Source organism: Chelmon rostratus, chromosome 13 (assembly GCF_017976325.1).
Source record: "Chelmon rostratus isolate fCheRos1 chromosome 13, fCheRos1.pri, whole genome shotgun sequence".
NCBI classification, from domain to species: Eukaryota; Metazoa; Chordata; class Actinopteri; order Chaetodontiformes; family Chaetodontidae; genus Chelmon; species Chelmon rostratus.
Window position 1 is genome coordinate 26,425,076 of NC_055670.1, and position 21,893 is coordinate 26,446,968.

A 21,893-nucleotide genomic window follows, 5' to 3' on the forward strand; every position below is an offset into this window, starting at 1 on the left:
TCAGCTCTAACAGGTGGATGCACAGCCTACAGGTTGCTATGGCACCAGAGTGGACCTGGGACAGGTCAGCCCTGAGGGAAGCCTGCCAGGAGTAATAATAACAATAAGAATAATAGCACTAATAATAATCATATTAATGATAAACTTTATTTGTAGAGCACTTTCATCCAAGTGATGCCCTTCAGTGTTTTTAAAAAGAGAAATGCATCAAGTGCTTCACAGAAAAAAGACAGAGAATAAAGATAAAAACAGGGAAAGAAAATTACTTTAAAATAAGACTGAGAAAAAAAAACACTTGATAATAATAAGGAAAAAACATGATAGTATTAGGGTGAAAATAAAAGCAGTGGATAACATAAGATGGAAAATTAAACCACTGAATAAAGGTAATAAAGTTAAAAATGCACAGGATGCATTAAAATTAAATAAAATACAACATTTCAAAAGAAGTGCAGCAGGCCTGTATCAGGAGAGTCACTCAAGGCTGAAGTGCAGAGACCAGGTTTCAGCTTTCTTCTGACAACATTCAGCGAGCTGCTTCCTGATTCAGCTGGTTTGTTCCAGAGTTTTGACAAAACCTCCAAGAAACCAGCAGCAGATGATCGCAGTGTTCTTATACAGTGAACAAGGGATACAGCGGGTAGATTAGTTTGAGGATGAACGCTTATTACTTTGGTGATCCCCTGCCTTTTTGTCTAGCGCCACCATCAGGTTCCTGTCTGTGGGTTTTGTGTGCGCCGGATGCTTCTAGCTGGGGTTAGGGTCTGGGTTAGTTCTCTCTGCCTCGAGCTCCACTAACATGAAAATACAGCATCTGAATCCCAGCGAGAGCTCGATCACACCACCACGCTCCACATCCTCCTCCGCCCGGTCGGTGTTTCTCTGAGAGTGATGAGCAGAACTCAGACACACAGAGGTCCAAACAGGAAGTCAGCAGAGCCATAAATGATCAAAATTCACACAGCAGCAAAGATAAAATGCAAATAAACTACAATGTGAATCATAAAAGCTAGAACGCTGGTCTGCAGGGAGAACGAAGACAAGCGTCACAGGTTCCAGCAGCACAGAGACAAGCCAGCAGTCAGAAAATAGGTTCGACTCAAATTAATAGACAAAAACATTTCAATTAAAGAGATGACGATGAAAACTGATAGACTTTATATATATATTACACAACCATAGACAACATAAATGAATAGTGCACCTCTGGCAGCCATGAATAAAACACAGACTATACAAGAATACAACTCTATGGAAAAAATAAAAGAAATAGAAAAGAATACAATTAAGCAACATATAACATATGAAATAGTAGAATGATAGTAGCAACATAGTGCTACACACTATTCAATCAAAAAAAGATATTAAAGCGTATAATAAACATTTTATTTCGTTTCATTTGACTTTGATGTTTAGTAATTGCTCTTCATTATGTTATTAAAGCTGACAGGTATGTTAGGAGCACAAAGAACTGCTTATATTAAATATCAAAAGACATTCAGACAAGAAACGATTGATGATTGATGATTGATTTTGACACATTTGGACAGTTTGTCTTAACAGAACAACCGCTTGAGGTGTTTGGAAATTTCTTTCATTTTTAATCCGTATATGATTGGATTAAAGATGGGATGATACGAAATCACCTGGAAGAGCATTATTAAACGAACAGTTTTTGGAAAGTCAGATTCCACTCTCAGTTTGATGACCTCATACGCACTCAAACAGGAAAAGCTGATCAGAACCAACAGGTGAGGCAAACAGGTCTGTGCAGCTTTTCTCCTCACTTCTCTACAGCTGCGACAGGATATTATGAGTATCCTGGTGTATGTGAAGAGGATGAAGAGCACAGGGAGAAGTGCCACGTTGAACAAAATGACCACGGCGTACACAGCTTGTGCTCTTGATCTCACACAGTGAAGGTTGTAAACTGTGCTGTTGCAGATTATTCCTTTGAAAGTGAAGCTGCAGAGTTTTTTATTAGCATTCAGTACAGCTGGCACTGCAATCTGACCAGCGGGCACAAGCCAAGCTGACACCAAGAAGATACAAACTGTTGTTTTCTTCATGATCGTGCGATATTGCAGAGGTTTACATATAGACACAAACCTGTCATAAGACATGGCTGCCAACAGTAAGAACTCTGAACCACCTAAAGAGTAATATAGAAAACCCTGAAAGAGACAGGCAGAATAAGATATGATCTGCTTCTCAGATAAAAAGTCAATCAGCAGCTTCGGGTAGATCGTCGAGCTGAAAAAGACAGAGTTCAGTAACAGAGCTGCGATGAAAATGTACATCGGCTCATGGAGGTTTTGGTGAATCCAGATCAGATAGACAATAGTAGAATTACTGCAGATTATCAGAATATATGCTGAGAACAAAATCACAAAATAAAGAAATCTGTATTTGTGCATTTCCACATATCCATCCAGAGTTATATATGTTACATTGAATTCATCATCCATTAATATTGTTCCAAATCAAACATCAACGAAGAAGACGGGCAGAATGAGTCTCCCTATGAGGACTTCATGCATACAGACTGTGATGCAGATACCTGACCAGGAGATGCATGAAGCTCATGTTCAGATTAGACGAGGTGAACAATTTGACTCAAAGCTCAAAACTACGAGACCTCTTTTCCCTTCATGGATCTCATTAACTCCTCCTCCACCAAGAGCTGTTATCATGTGAACAACCGCCCCAAACACCTGCTTCTCCGGATTTAAGGAGGACTTGGCGGCACCTGTGGTTACCGATGGCAACAGTTCAAAGTGAATTGTGTAGTGACGGTACAGACCAGCAGCCAAAGATGCCAGAGGATGTTTATGCTTTATTGGTTGCTTCAACTCCATAAGAGGTGATATTTTATAGAGCTATCAGTTGTAGATGGGTTATGAAAACTTAACTGTAAATTCACTTTTCATACGTTCGATCACTTTGGCAGAACAGCCACCTCAGGTGTTTAGTGATGTCTTTCATTTTTGGTCTATAAACAACTGAGGAGGATACAAAGTCGACCGTGAAGTCATTATTAAACGTGCAGTTTTTGTAAAATCAAACTATGATGACATCATATGTACACAAACAGGACAAGCTGATTGAAACCAGCAGGTGTGGTGAACAGGTCTGTGCAGCTCCTGTCTTGACTTCTCTGCTACTTCGAGAGCGTATCATGAATATTTTGGTTTCATATCAGCTCTCAGCATTACTGGGACTACATTCTGACCAGCAGGCAGAGATAAAGCCAGGAAAATAATTATTTTTCCCAAAATACTTATCTGTCATAGGTCATGGCTGCCAACAGCAGGATTAATTGAAAGAGAGGCTGAATATGATAAAAAGTCAAGAAACAACTTTAGCTGCAAAGCTGCAATGAAAATGTACATGTGCTCAGGGGGGTGTTTGTGTGTCCCACTGAGCCACACAATGATGAAATTACAGCAGATTGTTGCAGTATATGCTGCTGTTTCCCCTCGCCCTGGGGCTCACAGTGGACTTGGAGCTATTTCTTGGGAAAAACAAGGATATTTCAGCTCCTTAATATAATGGGGAGCTTTCAGTTGGAAGTCAGTAATTATAGTAGTAGTTATTGTAGTTATCTTAATTTTATTCACTCTTTCTAGTCTTATCTTTCTTACCATCTAACATGGGGGTTGCAATGAAAATTTCATTGACATGTGCAATGACAATAAAGACTCTTGAATCTTGAATCTTGTAAGTCTGAGGCCCTTCCAGGTAGATGCAGGGTCGATGCTCAGAACAGTGTTTGTCATCCTGGTACACGATGGTTTACAGCAGCGGCCTCAGAGACCGACGTAGGATGTCAAAGCCTCTGTGTACCCATCCAGACTGCTGGTAGTGGTCCTGTAAACATCCCAGTCAGTGCAGTCAAAGCACTTCATTTAATGTCCTCGACAGGTTTACAGGCCTGTCTGTATGCAGGACTCACGTGGACCGTGACGTGGTCTGAGTGTCCCAGTGCAGCACTGGGGAAGGCGGCTAATGCTGACTGGGATGTAACAATGATCCAAAGTGTTGTTGAGCAGCACATGTGTTTGATTGTGTCAGTGAGGACAGAGATTCAGGAGTCCAGATTTGTCCTCTCCACACACATTCAGTCCATGAGCTGTGTTTTCTGTATGTTGGCTGCGGTTGAATGAAAACACCAACCTGAACCTGCACCTACTCAGAAGACAATTGTACCACAATGCATTTAGAACTGCTGCAAGGTTGGTGTGAGGCGCTGATCATTGACCTGCATGCACACATGTATACCCTCTCACACACACACACATGGTTTGAACACACTGTTAATAATCTAACTTATATTGTTGAAATTCAATATTTAACTTCATCAGTACACACAGAGTCTGATAACAGTCAGAATGTCATTACTTGTGAACAGGGTCAAATTTTACAGATTAATGACGGCAAAATAAAAAAAAAAGAGAAATCTGACTTTTTCCATTACAAACAGCGCTGAGTCTCTTTATTGTTGAAGATTTGATTTTATTTTATTGTGTTTTATCGTATTGTTGTTTGATATTTCTTGTGATGTAAAGTGTCCTTGAGTGTCCTGAAAGGCGCTTTTAACAAATAAAATGTATTATTATTATTATTATTATTATTATTATTATTATTAATATTATTCTGTTTGTTCAGGACATAAATGTGTGCATTAAATACTGATTATTATTCTGGATGAATTTACTGTACATGAGTTATCAGAGTTCATATGTCAAATGATTTTGGTTTGACAGAACAACCTTTTGAGGTGTTTAGAAATCTCTTTCATTTTCAGTCCATATATAAGTGGATTAAACAAAGGATGATACAAAACTATCTGTAAAGTCATTATTAAACGTGCATTTTTTGGGAAGTTAGATTCCACCCGAGCTATGCTGACATCATACGCAGTCAAACAGGAGAAACTGATCAGAACCAGCAGGTGAGGTAAGCAGGTCTTTACAGCTTTTCTCCTCACTTCTCTACAGCTCCGATAAGATATTACAGCGATCTTTGTGTAAGTGAAGATTATGAAGAGCAGAGGGACAACCGCGAGATCTAATAAAGCAACTACACCGTATACAGTAATTACTGTCGATCTTACACAGTGAAGCCTGTAAACTGAATTATTACAGAATATTGCTTTTAGAGTGAAGTTACACAGCGTAGTTTCAGCACTCAGTATTGCTGGGACTGCAATATGACAAGCAGGTACGATCCAAGCTAAAACCAAGAAGATGCAAACTGTTGTTTTCTTCATGACAGTTGGATATTGCAGAGGTTTACAGATGGACACATACCTGTCATAAGACATGGCTGCCAACAGTAAGAACTCTGAACTACCTAAGGTGTAAAATAAAAAAAACTGAAAGAGACAGGCTGAATAAGATATGATCTGCTTCTCAGATAAGAAATCAATCAGCAGCTTCGGGTAGATCGCAGTGCTGTAAAGAACAGAGTTGATTAACAGAGCTGCGATGAAAATGTACATCGGCTCATGGAGGTTTTTGTGTTTCCAGATGAGGCACGCAACAGTACAATTACAGCAGATTATCAGAATATACACTGAGAACATGATCAGAAAATAAAGGTGTCTGTATTTGTCCACTTCCACATGCCCGCTCAGAGTTATATATGTAACATTTGACTCATCATCCATTTATATTGACTGAAATTAAATGTTCAAACAGACAGAAAACAAAGCATATTACTCGAACAACACCTACAAGAAGTCCAACTGTAATGATCACACCAACATCTAACCTGTTCTGACGTGTCTTATTCACACCTGACCTTCAAATGCACCCAGAGTGTGTTCATCTGCAGCTTTTAGGAAACTAACTGTTTGAATGTGTGGAAGGTTTTTATTAATAACCCCACCCTCCAAAGGGACTCAACAGAATTAGCACCAAAATAGATAGTGATATGCAAAGATCTTTATCAGACTCTGGAGACTGGAAGTCACAGGATTTTGACCTCTTTTAATCGAGCATGTGGCCAATCAGACAAACTTTCCGACTCAAACGTTCAGCTGCAGTGCAGTAAGCGCTCTGTCCCACCTGAGCGGCTGTGATGGACGAGCCAGTTTTCTGATGAGCGGTGAGATTTGGGGCACATTGTTCCACAGTGGAAAGGACCAGAGTGGAGAAAGTAAGCAGCTACAGCACATATGTCAAAGTCAAGGCCCTCAAATGATTTATATGCGGCCCCCCGGATGATATTTGATTAGTATTAGAACTGGCCGCAGCCGCCCGCTGGTGTTTTGCACACACCAATACTACATTCCCCACAATGCAACGGTAGCCCACGAACTCACTGCAGCGCGGCAAACGGGCCTCGGCTTCATTATTCATCAGCAGCCAGAACAGATGTTAACTTTCAGTTACCCACTCCCCAATAAGGAAAGTATTGTTTTGTCTGTGTCCTATAGATTTTTGTATTTTAATTTATTTTATTTATTTAGATTTATTTTTCAGTTGAACAAAAGAAAATATTGCTTTATTCATTTAAAGCACAGGACTTTTTTTCTTTGAAGGAAGTTTGTTTTTGTGCCTGATGAAAAATGTTTACACTTCATATTACTGACAGAGCCGTAAAATAATGTTGGATTGTTCATTTAATCATTAAATAATATACATTGTGTTAGATCTTAGTTTAATAGGCTATGTGCGATCATTAAAATATGTTTTAATAAACATTGAACCAGTCCGGCCCTCGGCTTGTAGCAAATCTGTTTCTTTGGCCCTCTGTGTGTTTGACTTTGACATCCCTGAGCTACAGGTTCAATGTCTGTAAAGACTGTCAGTCATCCAGGTTGTCGTCATTCAACGAGGGCTGAATCAAAGGCGTTTGGCTGAAGTGTTTCCCCTCTAATCCAAGGGGCATCATGATGATGCTGCACCGCAGGATAAGACCAGACAATGATGTTGCGTTTGTTTTTCTTCTCTTCACCACCCACAGGGTCCCTGTTCCTCCTGCTTCTTGTGTTCTCTGTTGGGACATCACCACATGGATGAGCGACTAGAGGCCTACATGTAAAACCAAAAGCCTGAACAAAGCAAGGCTTACATGTAAAAACTAAAGCCTGATAGAGAAAACTCCTGTTCGCCGCTGTAAATCTCACCTGAGTGTAAGATTTGGAACAGCCCACTCTAACAGACTGTGGTGTGTCACTGAGCAGGCTGTGAACCTGGTGGATGAGATGTCCCACCACTTCTCATCCACTGGGTACACAGCTTCCTCAGTGACACACCACAGTCCGTTAGAGTGGGCATCACAACATCCTCATCCTCCATCACCAACACTGAAGCCTCACAAGGTTGTGTCCTGAGCCCCTTCCTGTTTACCCTCCACACCAATGACTGTGTCAGCCCCTCACCCATCATCACATACCTCAAACACTAGGACACTGCTACCATGACTCCATCTCCCATCTCACACAGTGGTACATGGACAATAACCTAAAGCTAAATGTCTCCAAAACAAAAGGACTGGTCTTCGACCCCTCCAGCATAAGCAGGTCAACCTCCAACCCCACCCACTCCTCCATCAGCATCAATGCTGAGGTTGCTGAAATGGTAGAGAGCTTAAATCACCACTGACATCCATAAACGCTGCCAACAAAGACTCTCCGTCATCCACAAACTCACTTTCCGTTGCCCCCCACCTTCTGCTGCTACTCTACTCACTTGACCCCAGTCCCCCCCTTAACCCGTATTCCTGAGGCTGTACAGAAGGTGGAATTAGCAATTTTCCTTGCAAGGGACAGATAAATCTAAGTCTAAATCTAAAACACTGATGTCATGGCGTCAGTGGGTGTTAATGACACCATGACTCATGTGACCCAAATGACTCCCACGAAGGCTGGGTGGGTCAGCGATCCTGCAAGAGGATAAAAGCCTGGGACCCCGCACCAGTCAGTTAGAACTGAAGAAGCCTGTATGTTCACGAACCTCAGGCAAGTCCAGCTACCTTTGGAAGGTACTTAGAAGAACGAATGTACGGCCACTGCTAAAACAAAAAGATGCTGGAAGTCTGTGGGGGCAGACGATGAATCCAAGGGTTTCTCAGATGACACCAGGTGGGTTTCCACACTGATGCATCTGTCTCAAGAAACAAACTCTGAATTTTATCCCACATGAAAAGCTACAAAGTATTTTGACAGTTTCCAGACACATGAACAGCTTCATGTCATTTAATGTGTCACATCACAAGCCCCGGTGAAACAGGTCTAACAGCACCCCCGGATTCAAGCCTCCTGAGTTTCAGGAAGTTGTTTACGAACTTGGTGGAGAGTTTGATGAGGGAGGGTGAAGCAACCTGATAAAAACACTTCACAGGCTCATGCAGCTCACTTTTCCACATTATGAATTAACTATTAATATATACCACTGTGTGAGGCTAACCTTTTTTTTTTTTTTACAGGTTTTATTCACAGATTCCTGTTTTATTACTATTATTATATTATTATGTAATATTTGACTTTCTTAATGGACCTAAATGTTACATATATTACTCTTGATGGGTATGTGGAAGTTCACAAATACAGATACCTTTATTTCATGATTATTTTTATAGCATATATTCTGATAATCTGCAGTAATTCTACTATTGTCTATCTGATCTGGATTCACCAAAACCTCCATGAGCCGATGTACGTTTTCATCGCAGCTCTGTTAATCAACTCAGTTCTTTACAGCACTGCGATCTACCCGAAGCTGCTGATTGACTTTTTATCTGAGAAGCAGATCATATCTTATTCTGCCTGTCTCTGTCAATATTTTATGTTTTACTCTTTAGGTGGTTCAGAGTTCTTACTGTTGGCAGCCATGGCCTATGACAGATATGTGTCTATATGTAAACCTCTGCAATATCCAACTGTCATGAGAAAAGCAACTGTCATTATCTTTCTGGCTTCAGCCTGGCTTGTGCCTGCTTGTCAGCTTTTGGTATCAACAACAGTAAATGCTAATAAAAAGCTCTGCAGGTTTACTCTGCAAGTAATTTTTTGCAATAACTCACTTTACAAACTTCATTGTGTGCCTTCAAGAGCAATATCTATATATGGTGTGTTCATTTTGCTGAATGTTGCTCTTTTTCCTCTGCTCTTTATACTTTTTACGTACGCAAAAATATTTACTGTGACCTCTAGAAGCTGTAGAGCAGTGAGGACAAAAGCTGCAGAGACGTGTTTACCCCACCTGCTGGTTTTGATGAACTTTTCCTTGTTGTGCACATATGATGTTACTTTGGTCAGACTGGAATCTGATATTCCAAAAATGGCACGTTTAATAATGACTTTACAGCTGGCTTTGTATCATCCTCTCTTCAATCCAGTCATATATGGACTGAAGATGAAAGAAATTTCCAAACACCTCAAGCAGTTGTTCTGTCAACACAAAATGAACTTGTGAAGTATTTATTAAGATTTCTTTTGATAACTAACACACAGTAAAACGCACTCAAAATGTGATGACTGATGGGTTTTCTGCAGTTACTCTGTCAACACTGAAGATTTCATTCTGTTTCATTTTGCTTTAGATTACTGAAACTGCACAAATGCAGAACACCATTAATGATATACATATTGGTTAATTCTGTTCATTATATCTTTACTTCCTTTCTTAGTTTTTATTTTGTCATTGTTCACGGTTTTGTTGCATCCTCGGTTCTGTTTTATTCTGTATTTTATCTCATTGTTGTAAAAAAAGCACTTTTATCACTTTATGATTGTGACAATAAAGCAATATAAACGTTGAAAACAATGATTCAGTTGTGTAATAAAGATAATGTTGTGCTCAAAATGAACAATTTCACAGATCTCTTTCTGGTAAATCTCAAACTGTTGTTGCAGTTGGCTTGAAGTCAAGTCGCAATGTGTTGTAGATCAATAATGGGCGCATGCTTTGGACTTTAGGAATAAATGATGTTCATATACTGGTAGACACAAATGTACTTTGTTTCTGATACTATCAGGCATTGGCACCAATTTAAGCCGAGTCCTCTACGCCAGTGGTCCCCAACCTTTTCTGTACCATGGCCCAGTTTAATGTCTGACAATATTTTCACGGCCCAGTCTAAAGGTGTAGCAGATAAAAACAAAATAAAATGATAAGATCGGCATTAAAAACTGTGGTATTTTCTCTTTAATAATAACAATAACAATAATAATGAACGTAAATCCATTTTTTAATCATGTCAAGAGGACCTGGCTGCAGACTGCCACTGTCAGGCACCTCCACTGTCCGTGCGGGAAATCACGTGATACATTTCAAAATAAAATTGCAAAAAAAATACACTAGTGGGACGCGGCCCACGGGCTGGGGATCAATACTCTACGCTACAAGGAGGATCCAGCTTCTAAAACTAGCCTGGATACAAGCAACTGTTGTTGCTTGTATTCAGGCTAAAAACACCCTATATTGTAATACAAATGGTGTAAAGGTATTGTTATAAATATGGTTAAAAGCTCTGTCATGAAAGGTTCAAAGAGTACAGTGGGATACACAAGTTTAAAAAGGATACAGGTGTGTAGTCATGAATGTTCTGTTTTAGTGTTCATGGCAGTGACAGAAAGTGGTGTTCAAGGGTAAGAGAAATACTCGCCATTCATTGGTTGAGGGGAATGGACCACAGACATGTGTGAGGTGGCGAAGGAGGAAGCGGAGCATGAGTTAAGTTTGGTCGCTGTTGTTGTTGTGATGTGAAGTTTGTCCGAGCATGTTTGTAGTTGTAGTAGTTAGATTATCTCGAGAGCCTTTTACATATTTTCTGCCAACAGCTGGAGATTTTTCTACCCAAACGCTTGTAGTAGCTTCAACGGTGTATGCTAGTTTGTTAGCTGATGTGTGCATGTTAGCTCATTAGCATACTGAGTGTGTTGTGTAAATGTTTATGAGCCAGGTGAAAGACTCTTAGCCGCTGTACGGCTAACCCAGCGCAGGCCTCAGTTCATTGTTTTCAACGAGGAAACCCTGAAGACGTGTCAGATAGCGCTCGGAGATACGAAGACAGTGGTCAGAGATCTTTGGACCACGCAGGGCCGATGCCGTCTTTGTCCAGCCATTTGTCATCTTGGACTGAACGACTCATTAAAAGCTGCAGATTGGACTCAAACTCTTAAACAAGACACCACCCTTAGATTTTGTTGCTCTTTTGGTTTCCCTGCTCACAAGCTTTGCATCAGGCAATGGACGTTTTTTTGTTGTTTATTGTAAACAACATGCAGCAAACCCTTTCCCGCCATTCCCATCACCTGACGATCTCTCTCCAACCTCGCCTGCTCCCCATTTCTTTGATTAGTTTAACAGTATTTACTGGTCCATGTCTGCCAGTTTGCTTTTGCAAAGTCCTCTAGCCTTCATTCTGCATGCCCGACCCACTGCCAGATCCATGATTTGATGATTCTCTGGCTAGAACCTTATTGGACAGGTTGCCTGATCTGACTGTCTACCTGTTTAGACCCTTTGACCCCCTTTGTCTAAAGCAGTGCTTCTCAAATAGTGGGGCACGCCCCCCTGGGTGGGCACGGTGAAGAAAGAATAAAATGTAATTGCACCTCCATTATAGTGGGTGGCAGTGGCGCGCTCATTGTCAGAGTGTGCGCAAGGAGTATTAGCTCTAATGTGTATGTTTTGTTTTGTTTTTCATGGACATGCGCACACACAGATCAGAGCGGGAGGTACGAAGTGCAGGAAACAGAGAGAGACACCATGGAAAAGGGATGAAAAGAAAGACGGAGATAATGAGAGACACGAATGTCACCATCAAGCTAAGTGAGGCGATATGACGAAGCGTATTTAGCGCTTGGCTTCACTGTGACGACGGTGGGAGATGAGGAAAGACCGGTGTGTCTGTTGTGTCTAAACACGTTGGCAGCAGACAGCATGAAGCCAAATAAATTAAGGCGTCACTTAAAGACGTTACATCTTGAGTTTTTTCAGCGAAAACATGCCGAATATTACAAGCAGTCATCCCGGTTTGTGAATGCTGCTTCAGTAAACCAGTGAGTGCTGTTACCCCACACCCCCACCATAGCAGAGGAGCTGATACTGCCTGCAGCATTAGACATGTTCTCTGTCATGCTGGATGATGCAAGTGCTGCAAAAATAAAAACTATCCCTCTGTCCAATGATACTGTCGCCAGACGGATAAACGAACGATCTTCAAGAACAGCTGGTAGATAAACTCAAAGACAAACGTTTTGCATTACAATGTGTGAGGATCTACTTTTCTGTAAATATGTCAGAAAGACTTTAAATCTTTTCTGTTACAGACTAAAAAGCAATGTTAATGAAGTTATTATTTGTGATAAGTTAATCTATATTTCTCTTTTTTGTTTTCTTTAAATGAATAAGGATACTATGTTATGCAGAGGTGTACTTATAACAATTTTATAGACAAATGATACTATTTATAATCGCGGCAGAGAGTGGGGGGGCGCGAAATGTTTCCTTCTTCCTGGGGGGGCATAACAGAAAATAATTGAGAAGCACTGGTCTAAAGTAAACCGGTCAGGTAGAAACTGGTTGATGCCAGTGGTGTAGTTAATCGTCGTGGTTACCCTGTAAAACCCCACTATAACCAGTCCTTTCAGCCCCTCTGTCATTTCAATCATTTATTCCTAAAGTCCACATCATGGTGCCCAATATTGATCTATTACACGCTGGGACTTGACTTCAAGCCATCAGCAACAGTTTGAGCTCCACCAGAAAGAGAACCATGAACCAGGAGTCATCAAAACCCATGAAAGTTTCATAAATCATAAAAACTCTTTGGGATCCTACTTGTCCAGTCCAGTTCTGACCATGTTCATCAGATCAAACACACATTTTCATATTCATGTTCATGAACTGAGGCTGAAGAATCCTGATTAACTGTGTTTATTCTGCTCTTTTATCAGCGGCGTGGAACAGAAGACGTCAGCACCAATATCATGCTACTAAAGATATTTTATTCGTTTGAATTCCATATGTTAACAAATTACAAGAGAAAAACCTGTGAAACTCAGTGAACGTCTTTGTTCAAGACTTCAGAGTTCAAACATTAAGCATGAGCATTAATTATCTTTAAGTTTTCACTTTTCAACATTTAAAGAGTTCATCTTCCCTCTGTGGCCATTATAAACTTCATCAGTACGACCAGACGATGGTTCTCGTATGAACGTTATTAACAGCAACAATATTCGTTTTGGCTAATTGAAAAGACACATTTTAAGAGAAACAAAGCAAAACATTTCTGAGAAGAAATCATTAATAATGATTAATGTTAATACAACAGATCAGACTGAACACAACAACCTCTGGAGGTGTTTAGAAATGTCTTTCATTTTCAGCCCGTATATGATTGGATTGAAGAGAGGATGATACAAAATCACCTGTAAAGTCATTATTAAACGTGCCGTTTTTGGAATGTCTGATTCCAGGCGAAGTATAATAATATCATATGAACACAACAATGAGAAGCTGATTAAAACCATCAGGTGAGGTAAACAGGTCTGTGCAGCCTTTTTCCTCACATCTCCACAGCTTCGATAGCATATTATGAGTATCTTTGTGTACGTAAAAACTATGTAGAGCAAAGGAAAAAATGCAATATTGAGCAAAATAATGATACCATACATGGAAAGGGCTCGTGAGCTCACACAGTGAAGTTTGTAAATGGAGTTGTTGCAAAATATTGCTCTCAAAGTGAAGCTACAGAGTTTCATATTCGCGCTCCAAGCGGCCGCCCCCGCGACCAGACAAGCAGGCACGAGCCAAGATAACAGCAAGAAAATCCCGATGCTTGTTTTCCTCATGATAGTCGGATATTGCAGAGGTTTACAGATGGACACGTACCTGTCATAGGCCATGGCTGCCAACAGCAAGAACTCTGAACCACCTAAGGTGTAAAATAAAAAAAACTGAAAGAGACAGGCTGAATAAGATATGATCTGCTTCTCAGATAAAAAGTCAATCAGCAGCTTCGGGTAGATATTCAGGCTGTAAAGAACAGAGTTGAGGAGCAAAGCTGCAATGAAAACGTACATCGGCTCATGGAGGTTTCTGTGAATCACAATGAGGCATATAATGGTGGAATTACAGCAAATGATTAGAATATATATGATGAAAATAACCACGAAATAAACATATCTGAACGTGTCCACTTCTACATACCCACTAAGAGTTATATATGTTAAATTTAATTCTTCATTCATTGAGATTGTCAGAAAGGCGCATTAATGCACGAAACAGACGACGTTACAAACAAACCAAAGTGCAGAAGGCTCGCCTTAAAGGCTGATTCATAGTTAGTCTTTGAATGAGTTTTTCATTCAGTCACCTGACTGGCAGTTAATATGTGCTTATGTGTTCTAGAAAGTGCTCAGTGTGTGTTTGTGAAATGTTCTTATCAGATTGCTTCACCCTCTGTGGATCTCATTAAACTCTTTACCAAAAGAGACAGTGACATGTGACCGACTTTGGGAAATCCTGGAGGCCTGAAACCAAAAGCCTGGTTTCACCTGCTGTACTGGAGCATGGACCCCCTTAATGTTCGCAGACTGCAGCTGCTTCGTGCTGTTTTTTCTTGTTTTTCACTCTTTATTGACGTTATGGACACATCCAAATACATGTCGTGTTGATAGACACAAAGTCAGTCATCTGAATGGACGAGTCCTCGTCCTCCTGCACGCTCCACCCAGGCGCCACCCCCCGCCTCAACCAAACAGAGTATTTATTTAAGTGAGAACATGTCTGACATGCTGGACCTGATTCTGCAGACATTGTCTGTTAGTGGATGTTAGCTCAGCTATTCAATGAAGACACACATTCTGAACATCAGCACCGGTCTCGGTCTCTAGATCAGAGACCGTCTTTCCTGCCGACTACAGAGGGTCTGCATCAGGGCAGGTATGTCGGACGTGCTCACTGTGAGTACAAGCTGCCCGCCGGGCTGTGGTCTTTGCCCTCTGAGATGCTTTCTTTATGCCAACAAATGTATGATGAATCAGAAGCATTTTATGTTGACATTGCCTTTAAGACCTCCTCCAGAAAACAAACCTTTTTTAGTCTAGTCCACACTAAGTCCCTTCAAACACGGTGTCATATTAGCCAGAAATCTGGGGTCAAGACAAAGAATTAATAATCTGCACAAAACAAGATCTAAAAGCAGAAACAACTTCATCTGATGGCCAACATGTTGAAATTGCAGAAAACTTTAAATACCTCGGTGCAGTTCTGGACTCCTTTGTGGGCTTCTCTGAAAGCTGAATATATTTTCAGGAGAAGCTCATAGAGACTTTATCTTCTAGAAAACTCTGCAGTGGATCTGAGCTTCATCCTTCAACTGCTTTGATAGATCCTTAAAAAATACAACAAATGTAGAGTTTCATTTCAAAGTGTAGTTTTTAGCAAACACTACTCAAACAGCAAGGACTGTGTGCTGCAGTGAGTGTTCCTGCAGCAGGACGGTGTGTGTAGGACTGAGTCAGAATAAACTACAGTGTGTGTGTTCAGTGCAGCAGTGTGGTTCAAAGATGTTCAATGACTGAGCTCTATGGCACAAATACTCTGCATGAAACTACCTCATTGCACACTGGGTAGCCTGATAATGGCAGCGGAGCTACATCATCTGCAAAACAATGCAGTTCTGAGTCCACTGAGTGGACTGTCTATGTCCCTGGTGGAGTCCACCACTCGCAAAAGGCCATGTTCAAAGCCTCCATAGCCGGGGCGGCTACTTAGAGATGTGACCAGAAGTCCACTGGTGCCTGTCATGGTGGCAAGCTAAGATTCAGCTGGTGGACCCAACTGATGAAGGAAGCCATACGCCTATAAGAGTTCAGGAAGGTCATGAAGAGGGCCTTTTGATTTGTCTGAAATAGGATCTGGCATATCATGTTCCTTGGTCTTCTGCTCCATTGCCATCAGTGTTCGTGGACCAGTCCAGTTTATTGTTGAGGTGTACACCCAGGTATTTGTACTCCTGCGCGACCTCAATGTCCAGACCCTGGATGCACACCGGTGTAATCTGTGGTGCTTTCCTGCAGAAGTCAATCACCATCTCCTTGGTCTTGCTGGCGTTGATGTGCAGGTGGTTTAGTCCACACCAGTTGACAAAGTTAGCGATGACTTCCCTGTATTCCAAATCGTTCCTCTGTGATACACGTCCAACGATGGCTGTTTCATCAGAGAACTTCTGGAGGTGCAGCTGGTTGTGTTGTGTCTGAAGTCTGATGTGTAGAGGGTGAAGAGGAAAGGAGAGAGGACAGTACCCTGAGGAGCCCCGGTGCTGCAAACTACCACATCTGACACACAGTCCTGAAGCCTCACATACTGTGGTCTGTTGGTGAGGTAGTCGATGGTCCCTGCAGTCAGGTGACAGTCGACTCCGGCACTTTGCAGCCCCCCCTCAGCAGTGATGGCTGGATCGTGTTAAAAGCACTGGAGAAGTCAAAGAACATGATCCTCACTGGGCTCCCCGTGCTCTCCAGGTGGGAAAGAGATCGATGGAGCAGGTAGATGATGGCGTCTTCCACACCAATGCCAGGACGCTAACTGTAGGGGGTCCAGCTCGCTGCTCACCTGGTGACGAAGATGGTTGAGTATAATCCTCTCCAGAGTCTTCATCAGGTGGGAAGTAAAGGCTACAGACCTGAAGTGGTTGGGCTCCCTGGGATGCACAGTCTTTGGCACTGGAACCACACAGGAAGTTTCCCACAGGGCAGGAACTCTCTCCAGACTGAGTCTCATGTTGAAGATGTGCTGAACGACCCCCCAGAGCTGATCTGCAGAGTACCTGATCAGCCTGGAGCTGATGCCATCAGGGCCAGTAGCCTTCCTCGCCCTCATCCTCCTGAGCTCCTTCCTCACCTGATCAGCTGTTATGTAGAGGCCGGGTGGGGGACAGGGGGGTGGCTCCTGTTGGGTGTGGTGGGGGGCTGGGTCCGTAGTCTGTGATGTGGATTGGAGGGGGGTGAGGTGGCGTGAGGATGGAGCTGCTGGTGTCAGGGATGCCCCTGGGGGGAGAAAGGGTGTGCAGAGAGGTAACACCATCTGGTCTGGGCTCTGGATGGGGGAGGGAACAGGGGTAGAATCAAACCTGTTAAAAAAAAACAGGTTCAGCTCATTTGCCCATTCCCAGTCTCCAGATTTTGGGCCCCTGGGCCCCCTTCTTGTCACTGCTGTGGTCTGAGATGGTTTTCAGGCCCCTCCAAACCTCTCTGGTGTTGTACCCCAGCAGGCGCTCCTCCAGCTTCCTCCTGTAGCTCTCCTTAACTCTCCTGATCTCTCTTTTCAGCTCCCTCTGCACCCTCTTCAACTCAGTTCCATCCCCAGACTTAAAAACCCTTTTCTTCTCGTTCAGTAGGGTTTTCAGTTCAGGGGACACCCAGGGTTTGTTGTTTAGGAAACACCTTTTTGGTCGGCACAGTGTTGTCCACACAGAAGTTAATGTAGTCTGTGATGCATGTTGTCAAACTGTCAATGTCCTCCCTGTGAGGACTGCACAACACTTCCCATTGGGTGGTGTCAAAACAGTCCCTCTGACCATGTCTTCACATACCTGATGGTCGGCTGTTGTATCATGTGTACGGTTGGTTTGGGTGTGCTAGAACCAGGAACTCAAAGAGCAGGGCCAGGAGAAAAAGTTCCAAACAGATCGCCACTAGTGCCTTACCGACTCAGGACAGTTAGCTTAAGCATATTTAAATACTTCAAAGGTTAAACTGCATAAAAGGTAAAAAATCCAACAAACATATCTGCATCACAGCAGCGGGAGCCGTCAGCAGAGCAGCGCCCCCAGAAGGATGACATACCATGCAGCTAATGAGACACAGACAAATGTGATGTTTGTCGAGAGGTCGAGCAGCAGTGACGGGCTCAGGGCTCTGGAGTTTTCTGAAGTTGTTTCCATGTTGGCGGAGAGTTTAATGAGATCCACGGAGGGTTGAAGCAGTCCGATAAAAACATTCCACGGACAAAGACTTGACTCGGTATCTGTGAAGGTATAAACCTGTTCAGCACAGGTGATACGTCCCTGCAGTCTTCGGTCTTCACCTGTTCATCATCGTTTCAGGGTCTCTCACATGATCTGTCTGCTTTATTGATTAACATTTTGCTTTTGAGAACCTTGATGGAGGATGAATTCAATGTAACATATATAACTCTTGATGGACATGTGGAAGTGCACAAATACAGGTATCTCTACTTCGTGATCATGTTTACGGTATATGTTCTGATCATCTGCTCTAACTCTACTGTGACGTGTCTGATCTGCATTCACCAAAACCTCCATGAGCCGATGTACATTTTCATCGCGGCTCTGTCAGTCAACTCTGTTCTTTACAGCACTGCGATCTACCCGAAGCTGCTGATTGACTTTTTATCGGAGAAGCAGATCATATCTTATTCAGCCTGTCTCTTTCAGGGTCTTACATATTACACCCTGGTCTACTCAGAGTTCTTACTGTTGGCAGCCATGTCTTACGACAGGTACGTGTCCATCTGTAAACCTCTGCAATATCCAGCTATCATGAAGAAAACAACAACCAGTGTCTTGCTGGTTTTAGCTTGGCTCATGCCTGCTTGTGAGATTGCCGTGGCAGGTTCACTTACTGTCAATATAAAACTCTGTGGCTTTACTCTGAAGGGCATTTTTTGTAACAATTCACTTTTCGATCTTTATTGTGTGCACATAGAAGCACTATCTGTCTATGGTGTGGTCATTTTGCTAAATATGGCACTTCTCCCTGTGCTCTTCATCCTCTTCACATACACCAGGATATTTGTAATATCCTACAAAAGTTGCAGAGAAGTGAGGAGAAAAGCTGCACAGACCTGTTTACCTCACTTGATGGTTTTAATGAACTTTTCCTGTTTTATTACTTACGATGTGATCATCGTTCGACTGGAAGCAGGTTTTCCAAAAACTGCACGTTTAATAATGACTTTACAAGTGATTTTGTATCACCCTCTCTTTAATCCAATCATATACGGACTAAAAATGAAGGAAATCTCTAAACACCTCAGGAGGTTGTTCTGTGTGGTCACGCTGACAGATCAACACTGTTTACTGTTGTTTCATCTGTAATGACAATGCAGCGATGTGGTTTTCGTGACGTGTTTAAAGGCAGAATGAGCAGGATTTGTAGGCGGCAGTTTGTGAACACAACTTTAAGGTGGCTCCTGGTCGAAGCCGTTCCCTGATTCACTCTCGATTTGGAACGAGCTTAGTTCGTTTCATGATCACTCTGCTAGTTTGCATTTTTTTTTCTTTCCATGCTGCATCCGCCATTTTTGTAGTTTCCTCTTGGATGCAAGAGACATCCCAGACATCCTGCATGCTGATGTTTTCCAGGCAGACAGAGGGTCTCTGCAGGTCGACACTGCACACACTTCTAGAAGTGATGATTGTTAGCAATTACTTTTGAATGAGTCTAGAAATGTTTTCAGGAAAATCCTTCTCATTTTGCCTTTAATTAAATTGTTTTTAGTACTAATTCAGTGTGCAGAGTGTCAGCAGCTTTCATTTTAGACATTTATATGACGTCCATGTCAGAAACATTCAGGGCCGACTGTGATAATGATTCCGGTCCAGGACAACAAACCTCCACACATTCACGGCCGACCACAGACGTTTGTTTTCAACTAAACTGCTTCAAAAGTCCTCCAAATGTCATATCTTCAGTTATAAGTTGGTCAAATGCATTTCCATAGTTCAGGCACGAGGAACAAAAGTTTGTGTATATATATATAATTTATCATAAAATGTGTGTGCATTTTTGGAGTATTTGCTTTGCACCTTGTGTTGATCATCTGTCTTCTTTCTTTTGTTGTTGCAGATTATGCAATGTGGAATTTAAACAAATAAAATTATTTGCACAGAAGGAATTACATTATTTTACACACCATAAAAACACAGAAACTTTGAGAAAACCCAGAGTTTAAAGTCAAATTTTAAAGTCAAACATATAAACATCTTGCTTGAGTTTCTCATTGTAACCAGTGTTCGTGCACTACTACATCAAATTTTACGCCGTTATAACTTGTAATATACTGTTTGATGACTGTATCTTTTCATTTGAGATGTGGAGGAATTATTCAGATGCTTCTGCACTGAAAATGTTAGTAAAGTAAAAGTAGTCGACACAGAAAAAACCTCATGTCAGTGTGATGAGTGCTGCTGATACGACTCTAATACACAACATGTAAGCAGCATGTGACTGCTGGAGCTGGTAAAGCTGAAGCTAATTGTAACTGTTTCATTTTCTGTTTGGTAATTTAATTCAAAGCATCACATTTGATAAATTAATCTGTTTTCAATAATCCAGCACTTAAATAAATGCAGTGAAGTAAAACATAATATTTCCCTCTGAACTGTAGTGGAACACAAGTATAAAGGTGCATAAATTAGAAAAACTCAAGTACCTCAAATTTGTACTTAGTGCATTAATAACTTAAGTAAATGAACAGCTGGTTTATAGCCTGGGAAAATAAATCTGTACGGAACATTGTACCACAGATTCATGAAGTTCAGGAGAAAACTATTGAAACTGTCCACCGACTGTAGACGTGAAGGTCAGTTTACTTTCCATCATGTTTCAGTCTCCTTTTTTTAGCCACTTGTGAGGAACAGATTGAAGAAATGAACATTTGATCAGACACTCAGAACCACAATAAGATTCAGGTCCATCATCCTGTAGGTTTTCACAGACAGAGAGTTCACTTTGGTGTCATTCACGTATCTCACCGACTCCAACTCAGATATCACACAACCAGCTTCCCCCTCGAGGGTCGAGGCCTGCAGGTTTCTGGCATCCACATCCTCCCAGGACCTCACACAGGCGTCCAGTAAACTCCGTCATCAAAACAGAGCAGCAGTGGATGGACTTCCTGCAGCACCACAGGAAGTTCAACTTTCTCCTTATACTCAATATTACGATTATACAACTTCTACCACATCTCCTAGGGAATATATTACTTTTTATTCCACTACATTTATCTGACAGCTGTTTACACACAATTATATGAAGAAAGGATGAGTTCATTAGTCCTCTGAATAATCTGAATGATGTGAATGATCTGAATGAAGACTCACGATGAACACTGTGAAGGCGTCACTTTGGCCTCATCGTCACCACATTTCTCACTATTTTCACAATGTTTCCAAACCGAACGATCGATCGATTAATGGAGGAAATAATCAGCTGATTGATCCAGAATGAAAAGAATTTTGTTGTTACACACAACCCAAAACCAGTCCTGCGGATTGCCAGCAGAGGGCGTGCTGAGCCCTTATCATCAGAACCAGAGCCAATTCTTTCATCCCATAATAAAAACTTGATACACACTAATGCTGTAAGATAGAAGAAATACAAAAAGAAACATGTACATAAAGAAAATAACGGTCTGGGTGTCGTAATCTAAACCGAGACCATCACCTGAAATGTTTCTCAGGAAGCTTTATTTTGAAAGTGTAACCACGGCGACAGCGGGATGGCAGCATGTTCTTTTCACGCTGTGAAACGAAACAATGACACAGTACGGAGGGTTTATGACGCGCTTTGCATGGTTGACATTTCCTGACTGCTCTTACTTGCTTTCACTTTAGTAATATTTTAAGATAGGACTTTTATATAAGGCGTAGTATTTTTCTACTCAGTGAAAGTGCCGTCCTCTCTTCATTGGTGCCGTTCACAGGCCTCAAACAGCACACTTACTCTTTTATCTTGCAACAATCACCAGGTGAGATGAGCTGAACGCCGGTGCATGTCAGTTCAGCAGTGTGCTGCGTCTCTCAACAGTTCTTATGAACAGAAGCAGATCTTTGATCCTGGATATGACGGTGTCTATTCAGCAGTGAAACCTCTGCACTGTTGAAGACTCCTTCATGTGTTCAGG

General features: G+C 41.7%; 5 protein-coding genes across 5 annotated transcripts; 2 read left to right on the forward strand and 3 right to left on the reverse strand.

Annotated features, from left to right (window-relative positions):
• Positions 1 to 1,556: 1,556 nt before the first annotated feature.
• Positions 1,557 to 2,468, reverse strand: LOC121616431 (olfactory receptor 6N2-like). Its single transcript, XM_041951193.1, has one exon. The coding sequence runs from the start codon at positions 2,466 to 2,468 to the stop codon at positions 1,557 to 1,559; it is 912 nt and encodes a 303-aa protein (XP_041807127.1).
• A 2,276-nt stretch (positions 2,469 to 4,744) lies between these two features.
• LOC121616424 (olfactory receptor 11A1-like) lies at positions 4,745 to 5,671 on the reverse strand. Its single transcript, XM_041951184.1, has one exon. The coding sequence runs from the start codon at positions 5,669 to 5,671 to the stop codon at positions 4,745 to 4,747; it is 927 nt and encodes a 308-aa protein (XP_041807118.1).
• Positions 5,672 to 8,501: 2,830 nt separating this feature from the next.
• Positions 8,502 to 9,425, forward strand: LOC121615721 (olfactory receptor 6N2-like). The gene has a single exon (XM_041950088.1). It carries the CDS (start codon positions 8,502 to 8,504, stop codon positions 9,423 to 9,425), a length of 924 nt encoding a protein of 307 aa, XP_041806022.1.
• Positions 9,426 to 13,291: 3,866 nt separating this feature from the next.
• Positions 13,292 to 14,209, reverse strand: LOC121615722 (olfactory receptor 11A1-like). The gene has a single exon (XM_041950089.1). The coding sequence runs from the start codon at positions 14,207 to 14,209 to the stop codon at positions 13,292 to 13,294; it is 918 nt and encodes a 305-aa protein (XP_041806023.1).
• Positions 14,210 to 18,126: 3,917 nt separating this feature from the next.
• LOC121615723 (olfactory receptor 11A1-like) lies at positions 18,127 to 20,847 on the forward strand. Its single transcript, XM_041950090.1, has 3 exons — positions 18,127 to 19,035; positions 19,722 to 19,762; positions 20,757 to 20,847. The coding sequence occupies exons 1-3, from the start codon at positions 18,127 to 18,129 to the stop codon at positions 20,845 to 20,847; spliced, it is 1,041 nt and encodes a 346-aa protein (XP_041806024.1).
• Positions 20,848 to 21,893: the final 1,046 nt, after the last annotated feature.